The 10,624-nt window shown below is 42.5% G+C and overlaps 1 protein-coding gene across 1 annotated transcript in view; it reads right to left on the reverse strand.

The window, feature by feature from the left end:
- LOC121922581 (stimulated by retinoic acid gene 6 protein-like) overlaps window positions 1–5,449 on the reverse strand; it is a 40,236-nt gene extending 34,787 nt beyond the window's left edge. Inside the window, 5 exon segments of the mRNA XM_042452192.1 lie at window positions 922–952; window positions 955–1,040; window positions 1,043–1,053; window positions 5,362–5,423; window positions 5,426–5,449. Coding sequence (XP_042308126.1) covers window positions 922–952; window positions 955–1,040; window positions 1,043–1,053; window positions 5,362–5,423; window positions 5,426–5,449 — 214 coding nt within the window.
- Between the last annotated feature and the right edge of the window lie 5,175 nt (window positions 5,450–10,624).

The following is a 10,624-nucleotide window of genomic DNA, read 5'->3' on the forward strand; positions in this document are numbered from 1 at the left end:
TCCTGGGGCAGGACGGGAATGTCAGGAGCAGTCAGGGAATGATGGATTGGTGGCAGGCTGAAGGAGGGGAGCAGATCAGGGTCTGGGAGGACGCAGGGGATGATGGGATCAGCTGGTTGGCAGAGAGGAGGAGATGGCATGAAGGAGGAGGAGGGGATGACGGAGCAAACGCAGGGGCCAAGAGGGGTGGCATTGGAGTGCTTTTCCACACCAGACCAAATCGCAGTGCAATCGAAGGAGCCTGGAAGCGAATTCCTCTGGAGTCACTTTTTTTCCCATTTTAACAAAATGAGGGGTGACTTTACAAACACTGCTGAAGCAATTTGCAAGCAGCTCTCCATAGAAATTCAATGGCATCTGATAAAACAGTTTATGACTTGAAACACATCATGGGAAGTGCAATCACTTCGGAAGTGAGCTGGAACTGAGCCACAAAACCACCGAAAAGCTCCGTGTGATATACTCCTAGGATAGGGCATTGGTAGGTCAGAGTGAACTTGAAGGCACATAACAACAGAAAGATTATAAGTTGGGGTGGCAGCAACAAGCAAAGCAAGAGAGGTTCTATACTTAGGGAAGTCATACCCAAGTCTCAGAAACAAAAATCAAAGTTGGAAGGTTTTTAAGACCTCTCACCCACCTTCTGCACCCAGAAGCATACTGGGGAATTAGACTTAAGGATATTCCCCCCCCAAAAAAAAACCTCTTCCACCCCGCCAAAAAAAACAAAAAACAACACTAAACCATCATATACCTAATACTCACTCTTTCCAACATGGAAAAAAAATAGCTAAAAGCACATACACATTCCTCCATTTGCACTATCCTTACTGTTTAAACCAGCTCTGTGTGAATTGGAGACTCCCTCAGGGTCAGGCCTGAGTCATTCACTAAACTGAAGTTTCTGACTGAGTAATTTACCTCGAGCCCATTGGGGCATTACTTGCAGTAGAAGTAGCCCTCAGAAAATAGAATCATGACTTTGTTGGCTGTCGCTCCAAAGGCAAAGGCTAGTGACCAACGGTTACTGAATGCTCCTGCAAATCCATGGGTCTGAGAGAAGGGGGAAAAGATTTAGAGTCTATGGATTCAAGATATAAGAAAAGAATTTGTGATTAAACATTAGGAAGAACATTCTTTTCTTTTTAAAAAAATCTTTTTATTTACTTTAAGCAGAGATAAAATACAGAAAACCAGTCGACAAATACATCCCTTCATTACAAAATTCATATTGTACTATACATTCCTTATTGGCGGATGCTTGAGTGAAAGTTCCTGCATGGCAGGGGGTTGGACTGGAGGGCCTTGTGGTCTCTTCCAACTCTGGATCCTATGATTCTATTGTTATTATATATTAACTTATATTATATTATTTTTGTAATATTACTAAGTTTTTAAAGTCTTGCCCTTGTATACTTCTTTCTTTCTTTAATTTTCTAAAATGAAATTATACAAAATCTATTTTCTTATCTTTTCATGTTTATTTTACTCTTATCTTGTTTTCCCACAGTTTTGACACTCCTTCCCATTTATCTAGATATTGTTTGAGTTGCTTTTATTCGTACATTGAACAATTAGCTAGTATGGCTAGATCATTATGGTAATTTTACATCCATCGTCTATGATGGTACTGTGTTTGATTTCCAATGTTTTGCATAAGTCATATGGACAGCAGTACCATTAGAGTAATATAGTTTTTCATCCTGTACAAGATTATCTGCTATTATATCTAGAAGTTGCCAGCCACAGATGCTGGCAAAATGTCAGGAAGAAACTCTTCTAGAACAGGGCCGCATAGCCCGAAAACCCACAAAAAACCATGGATGCTGGCCATGAAAGCCTTCGACTTCACATTAGCTTAATTGTTTCTTCATGTAGTTCAAATCTAGCAAATATTGTAGTCTTCTAAGGGCCCATTCAGACTATCTTTACCCTGGATCAGAAATCACCCTTCCACATGAAGTTCATATGGGCCCGATTCTGTCACAATCTGTTTCGAGGCATGCACAAGGAAATGCCCTTTAGCCCGGGTCATCCAGATTCGGGGCAAATTCTGTCTTTTCTGAAAAACCCGGGTTCTGTGAAATATGAAACTTGCCTCTGATCTGATCGGGTCAAGTTCAGGGGAGGATTAAGGTCAGAGCGCGGGCAGAGGTCAGAGCATTCCCTCCGCTCATCGGAGAAGGAAGAGGAGGAGGAGGAAGGAGCCTGGATGCAAAAGGGGAATCTGACAGGAGGAAAAAGGGTGACAGGAGGCTAAAGGGGAAATCAGGGTGACTGACAGGGGCTACAAATGGCTGTCAGAGAAGGGTGGGGGAACTGGAGAAAGTGACGAGGAGGAGGAGGAGGAGGAGGAGGAGGATGAGAATGAAGGAACCACGGAAGAAGGAGCCATGGAGGGCATTCTATAACGGAGCAGGAGGAGGAGGAAGAAGAAGCCAGGCAGCTCGTGGGAGGGGAGAGTTGGAAGGAAGGAGAGGAGAAGGATTGCCAAGGGAAATGGCTGTGGTGGGGCCAAGCCGGAGGAGGGATGTAGGGAAATCTTTTGATTTTTGACAGTCTATGCGCATGATTTTTTGGGTGACATAGAATGTGTGTGTGCTTGCTTGCTACTGTTCATTTCCTCTTGTTCCTGGAACTTAAGAGCCATTTAGTATTATTATTATTATTATTATTTGTGTTATATGTGGGTGGCTACAATCAGAATGCCTGCGCTGCATTCCCTTTTATCCCAATTGATTCCATGGGTCTACTTTAGTTGGAACTGACAATTCACTCTCTCTCAGCCTCAGTGGAAGGCAATGGCAAACCTCTGAAGAGAATGTAAGCAGGAGGAAAAGGGTCAGGTCAGGTCAGAGGCAGAGCAGAACAGAGTTCACATCAGGCACCTTCCCCCCCCCCTTTTTTTTTTTAATTATTTTTGGCAAAAAAAATGCGCACGTTTTTGCTGAGGTAGAGGTATAGATAGATAGAACGTGGCTAGCTGCTTATTCCCTTTCCCTTTCATTTCCTCCCCGCTTCCAGCAAGGGAAAATTTGCAGAGTACTTTGCAGCAAAAAACTTTTTTTTTCTTGCGAATGAATGCTAGAATTCGAATGTTACAAAAGTTTTCTCTTCCAATAGGGCAAATTGGCAAATTGATACATGCTTTGCTACTGTCTCTAAGGAATTCAGGGTAGCCTAAATGCATGGCATGGCTCCTTTTCTGGCATTCCGAGGTGAGGAATTTATTATTATATTATTATTATTATTATTATTATTATTATTATTATTATTATACATGTGTATGAGGTGTTCTGGGGTGGCAAGGAGGGGATACAGGATGCAGAGATCGCATTAGCTTGCATTTTGGGGTTGAAAATGGGGCCAAGAGCAGATCATAACATGCACTGACCCAAATGCCCCAACACACACACACAGGAGGTTTTTAAGTTGAACAAGTGGTGCCTGTGTCTTTAAAAAAAAAAAGGAGGGGAGACCACACTTCCGATGTCCCAATGAGTGCGGAAACGTCACCTTTGACGATGCTTGATTGACAGCAGGCGCCTTCAATGTTAAACCCGATTTCCCCAAGAGGGCATTCGGGTAAAATGCCCCTGATTTGTAGTGGGCACTTGCTAACGGAGAGATTCGGGAGGGGGTCCCCTGAATCTGCCCAGTTCCTTCCTGGGCAAATCCGCCAGTGGGAATGGGGCCTGAATCAATTGTTTACCTCCTCCATTTATTATTTATCAAAGTCCGTCCTTTCTTTTCTATTCCACACATATCCATATCTTTTAAAAGATCTTCTCTTCATTGGCCAATATTTTAGCCAATTAATTTCAAATCTTCTCTGTTTGATTTCTCCCTTGTTTTAAGTTTATCTACTCCTTCTGATGCTAATAAGATTTCCTCATATCTTAACCATTTTCTTGTTTCCACTTTTTCTTTCTTATGAAATGCCGCTGTGTAGATAGCCACCTTGGAACCTTATTATAAAGAGATTTTTTTGTATTTATTTTTGGAAGAACATCTTATGGTACAGACTGTTTGACAACCAGAACGTGGTGCTCAGAAGGCAGTGGGCTCTCCTTTGCAAGAGCTTTGAAAAGAGAATGGACAGGTACCTTGCAGGGATGTTGTAGCAGGGGTTTCCTACATCTTCAAGAAGTTGGAGTAGATATCTAGGAATGTTCCTACGGGTAATCTATGTTTTCTAGCAAGCCAAGTGTACGCTATCTTCAGGATAGTTGAAACAGTTTACTTTAGAAAGGTGAAAATAGAAAAATTGCCCAGCAGTGAATCAAGATGGTGAAACCATAAGTCAGAGGGGAGATCGGTGTTTGTTCTAGGTAATACACGGGGGTCTGGGAAGGGAAAATCTATGTTCTGATTTGATACATAATCCAGGTGAAAAGATGTATACAGCAAAATCATGAGACCATACGTTAGCTATAAAAACATGTGGTTCTCAATGGTGCTCAGTTAAGTTACTGAATAAAATGGAAAATATAAAGTCAGTGGTTTGGTTTTACATTTCATGATGGTCCAAGGCATGATGGCACATGATGCAGCCACCTTGCAGAAACTGAAGCTGCAAGCTGCAAGGCTGTTGATAGCAGAGAGCTTTAGAGGTCTCTCTCCTTTGTAGGGTCACCGTAAGGCTAAGGACCTTATCACACGTAGGGGGGGGGGTTGCAGCTCAGATCCACAGTCACTCCGGTTTCTAGCAATGCAAAGTGTGATGTTTTTATACCAGATCCAGAGTCACTCCTGTCTAGCAATGCAACATTATTGTGTGTTTGCACCTGGTGCCTTAATGTTGCCCTTCCGAATGGAGGGGGAAGCTAAGTCAGTTGTATTCCAAGCAAGTCACGTGAGGTACAAGGTAGCACATTCTTTAAAAGCCTTTTTCATAAGCTCTGCAAAAGCATCTGGCTAGCCAATGTTGAAAACAGGATGCTGGAGGAGATCTTAGACAAGTTACTATTTAAAACTCCCATTCTGCTGTTCTGAGGCTTGTAGTCTCAAAAAATGACATGTCCCAGCTCTCGCTAGACTACATAATTTTCTGGGCTGATCCAGCAAGCCAGCCCACAATTTTTGATATTCTGGAACATGGAATATATCTTAGCGGACCTCTATACTATTGGATAATTTGTTACATGGCTCCAATTCATTCCAGAACTGACATATACATCTATCCCAATGCACAATGTCTTCCCAATATGTTATGTAAGGAGCTGGAGGGTGCTCATCTGTTTCATAAAACATTCTCCTGACAGGCATGCTGTACTCATGGGTTCTCCTCCAGTCAAAAGCCGTAGTACTAGAACCAGGACAAAGGAATGAGGCTAGAAGAAGGCAGCTGTCACACATCACATCACAACCCCAAACCTCCTGTGGAGAAGAGCCCATTTTTCACATGGACTTTTCCTGTGGCGCTTCTTTCCAAGCAGGACAGTATCATAACTATGCCACCTACAGGAAGATGAGAAAAGGGTTGATGCAGACAATCAGCATATATCCCTCTCAGCTGACAAGCTATCTATCAAATCGTCTACTTACTGAGGGCAGAAGTGAATAATGCGAAATGTTCCAGCTGTATGGACCCAGTGCAGGTTTTCATTTATGACAGCCTGTTCAGGAAACATGAATGCAGATAAACATATTTACTGAACACGGTAATGAAATTTTCCAGTTCTCTAAAGGTGCCTCAGAATAAACTCGGTGTGTCCAGCTCACAATTGCTTTTGGAAAAGCTGGAAAATGGCTCTGGAGACAAATTAAAATAAACATTGTATATTCAAACACTACCAATCATACTGTGGCAGTTTCTCTGAGTTGCCAGCTCAGTAGCAGAGAACCTTTCTGCAGGTAGACAGCCACAGGCATCCCATGTAGGACAGAAAAACACCAACGTTGGAAATGAGAGAGCAGCAGCCAGTCAGGCGTAGGCAAATAAAGAGCTAGAGACAGAGTGAATATAAGATAGACTTCTTTCAAAAAGACAAAAAGGAATCCAGCAACACCTTTGGGACGGACTGGAACGAAGAATTTTTTTGGCATTAAGAAGATGTTTTGATTTAGGAGTGAGTCCAGTGAAAGCTTATGCCAGAAATTACTTCTTCCCATCCAGTCTGTTAAGTCTTTTTATGCTAAAACAGACTAACACTTCTATTGCTTTCAATACTGCCTATCCAAGTTCAGTGTGGTTGCTTGGGACAGTTGCTATAAAACAGTTTACAGAAGTATTCTAGAAGAGCCTCCACTGGGGGGGGGGGGGTCCAAAGAGAGACAGTGTGGTGTGCTGAAAGGATAGGGAGTTCAGGGCTGTACACACCGGCTTGAAGTCCAAAGTCACACTCCATTCCTAAGCACCGGAGTGCAGCTTTGGTGCAGCTTCCGGATTCTTAGGATGCATGCATCATTTAAACAGCATACCTCCAAAGAGACCAGAAGCAGCTTTATTTTGGCAGTCTGTAACAGCCATTGTGTCTTCTACCCCACCCCACCTCCACCCCATGTATTTTATAATTTTATTTAAAAAAAGAAACTTCTGTGAACTGTTTGCATCTTTTTTCCTCTTCTGTCATCTCTTTCACCAAGTCAGCCATTATTTTATACATATATGTTCATGTTAATGATGCCACACCAACATTTCTGTATAGCTGAACAGCTGCAAAATGTACAGCACAGAGACAAGCAAAGGTCATGCTAATAAAACGATAATTTTATTGACAATATTCACAAAGGTACCTGGCACCATTGTGTTCACCCAGAATTAGGTCCAATGTTCTCTGTACCTGGGCAGCTTCTATTTCATCTCACCCTTGCACAGTATGGAAGGATCAACAGATGCTGCTGTGTATGGAGAATAACCCAGACCCATGAAAGGCAATGCAGCTCCAGACAAGACATGGGATGGAGGGATGTTTTTCCTGGCTAGCCCAGAGCAAACATGGTGCAGTAGTTTGAGCATGACTATAAGTAAGCAACCTGAGAAATGGGCCTGAATGGTATTCATAGGAATGATGAGGCAAAGATAACCTGAAATAACTTGGGTTGTGCAAAGTGTGCATTGTGTAGTGGTTTGAGCACTGGCCATTGCTTAAGTGTGTAAATAAGTACCAGCAGCTTAAGTGAGCCATTTTAGTGCAGTGGTTTGAGCATTGGACTAGGACTTTGGAGACCAGGGTTTGGATTCCCCTTTGTCTATGGAAACCCAGTGGATGACCTTACACAAGTCACATTCTCTGAGAAGAAGGACAAGGCAAAGCCCTACTGAACAAATCTTGCCAAGAAAACCTAGTGATAAGTATGCCTTAGGATAATCATAAGTTGGAAATGACTTCAAGGCACACAGCAACAACAACAACATCAGGAGGTGGATTTGAGAGTGGATAGGGAGCAATGTAGAACAGAAATGGTGGCGGGGGGAGGGTCATAGCATTCCCTTTTGCTTTGTCTGTGGCAATGACAGCTGCCTCCTCTTCTCCCCAAACCTATGGCTGGCTTCCACCAGCAGCCATCTCATTCAGCCTAATGGTAAGGATGGAAAAGGTCTTGGTGCTCACCCTTCCTTTCTTTGCCTTCTGCCACACCCATCAGACTAGTCAAGCCCTCAACTGCTTGAAAATGGAAAGGGTCTTATTGTTGTGGATGTGTCATTCAAGAGCTACAACATGCTTAGAACAACCTTTTGAGGGGTCCTAGATGTAGACTTTCAACAATCCCTGGCAACACCAGTAGATACAAGACATCGTAAAGCAGTCTCATCAAATCAATGTGATTCTTAAAGCAAAACCCAAGCTTGCCTTTCCAGAGTAACAAAAGTATGGCAAGACAATCAACAGTGAAGGATTGCCTTTCAAATGACCCACACCTCAATTTGTTCTCTGTCTCAGTTAATTATGGGGAAAATGGGAGGGGGAGGAAAAGTAAGTGCCCAGCTCCACCAGCTACTAGTTGCAAAACATTAGGCACACCATGGTTACGTTTAGGAACAACACAATTACACCCTTACTTCCATAATGAGCTTTTGATTCAGTTAAAGAAGGAAATCCAGATTGGATTGTACAATAACCTTCCCAATGAAAGTCTCCCATGTGTTGCAGCTTCACTGTTTAAACTTACCACATCTTGTAGAAGGCTTAAATGCTTAGTGGGAATGAGCCCATAGTCATGTCGAGAAAGTCTTCACCAGTTAGACAGAAGTCCACGCACACCAAGGCAGCAATGAACATGCCAGAGATTTGAGGGTCTTTATGTCTCTTTGTTCCCTGTTGAGAGTTCCATCATGCATTTTTGTCTTTTACCTTTGACCATTTGGGATTGCAAAGGTAAATGTGTGGCATTTCTCAGCTTCCACAGAGCAAACCATGAACAGCAAGCAAACATTTGGTTAATTATTCACCTCAGCTATAGGAATGTAAAGAGGAAACCAAGCATTGATTGGGAGGTTTCCTGGTTATTTACAGATGTATCTGCAATAAAGAATTGTTAATGAAGAGCCCTCTCCAAGAAACTAACATGAAAATGAAATGACAACAGGACAAAGTTAAGGGAAGAGTGTTCACAAAATGCAAAGCTCTGTGGCTTAAATTGCAAAGGCAGTTGCGTTTGCAACAACAAATTATTATGCGTGAACAGATTATTTACAGAAAGAATATCCTTATCTTCAGAACCTTCAAATTAGTGAAGCCAATTTATTGTACACAGCCAACGACAATGAAATTCATTAAATGTATGGTGAAAAATCTGCACATGAGAAAAAGAATGAGGAGCCTTGCCCTTTCCATGGTATACCTGTGTCAAGGACAACACTTCTAGATTTGGCTGTATAATATCTATTTCAAGGTTTCCCAGATTTCCAGATTTTGGCCTGTCTTTGTTGTCTAACCAAAGTTGGAGGTTCACTTTACTCTTGGTGATAAAGTATACAGGGAGAAAATGGTAAACCAGGAAGTAAACCAGTATGAGATATCAATAGAAAATCCCATGCCAATAGAATAGAATAGAAAATTGAATGCAGCAAGAGGGGTTATAGAGCTGATAAAACTACAAGGCCTAATGCAAACATGGTTGATAAAGGGACACATAGCTATGCCTAGTTATGGCTGATGCCTGCACAGCTTGGATGCTTTCTGGGCTCATAGAGTTCTTGAACTCTGGGTGCTTTATTGATGTCACAAGCCCTAAAACACACCTTTCTGCCCAAACGTTTTTGTTGTTGTTAACTACCTTCGAGTTGATCTTGATCCATGACAACCCTGTGGATGAGACATATCCAAGACTTCCTATCCTCCATTACTCTGCTTAGCTCCTCTAAACTCATACCCTGACTCTTTAGCAGAGTTTATTCATCTGACATGTGGGCTTCCTCTCTTTCTACTACCTTCTACATTTCCTAGCATTATGGTATTTTCTAATGAGTCGTGACTTCTCATGTTGTGGCCAAAGAATGAGAACTTCAGTTTAATCATCATGCTTCCAGAGAAATTTTAGGCTTGAACTGTTCTAGGACCCAAAGGATACCCTCCTCTATTTTTGAGTTGTCAGGTAATGTAGAGGTATTTATGGGACAGTCGTATGTGATCTGTTTAATATACTGTACATGCTCTAGAAATGTGACTTGCTAATTAATGACACTATAGCTATATAGCTATGTAGAGTTAGGATGCTCTGTAATTATCATATGGAAAAGTATATATGCATGAATATATGAATCTTTCTGTTGTCTCAGGCACTAAACAGACCAGCACTTTGTGCCGCCCTGGGCCCAAAAGTAGAGCTAGATAGGCCTGAGCAGTTACTTTTGTTGCCCATGCACCATCTTGGCGCACGCCTGTCCATATGGGGTGCGACACATGGGCATCAGAGTGCCTAAACAGCTCTGGCTAGAAGGGGCATCATCATGACGTGTGAGTGCCATAATGCCACCCCTTACAGGAAGCTGCTTATAGAAGCTTGTTTTTGCTCCCGAGAGGGAGCGGATCGTTGCCGTGGTGTGCGGTTGCCATGGCAACGATCTGGGGCAGAAAGGGGCTTCCTGCCCATCTGTCAACCCCCTTTGCCTTTTGGGTCACGAGACATCTATTCACTATAGCAAATAAAACTACAAATTCTCCTTCTCCCTGTGTGGACATTGGCTTAATCACCCTAGGGAAAGGAACTCATATTTTACAGACATCATTAGTTCACCTCAAAATAGTTATCTGTTAGATACCTCCATCCAAATCCAGTTACATTAAGTTATAGATTACTAGTTTTGCCAGAACATGGAAAGCAATAAGTAACACTTGCAAATTGTTGCTATTCATTGTTCCAGAAAGATCATCTTCTAGACTTCTTCATGCTCTCCCATTCCCCCCCTGTCCCCATTTCATGTCTCTCCTGCACCTACCATAATATCAGCACCACGTGGCACACTTGGCCTGGAAATGACATGGATGTGGCCACTAGGTGGAACTGGAATAGAGGTAACCACAGTTCAAGTGGCAGATGTGCATGAGTCAGCATTTGGGAGCTGTGCATCATGGGACATCTCATGCAACATGCACAGCAGTTGAAGTCAGTCAATGGTATGATGCAACTGGCACTGGGGATGAAACCAGCAAGGTTTCATTGGTGGAAAGACACCACA

Source organism: Sceloporus undulatus, chromosome 2 (genome assembly GCF_019175285.1).
Source record: "Sceloporus undulatus isolate JIND9_A2432 ecotype Alabama chromosome 2, SceUnd_v1.1, whole genome shotgun sequence".
Taxonomy (NCBI): Eukaryota; Metazoa; Chordata; class Lepidosauria; order Squamata; family Phrynosomatidae; genus Sceloporus; species Sceloporus undulatus.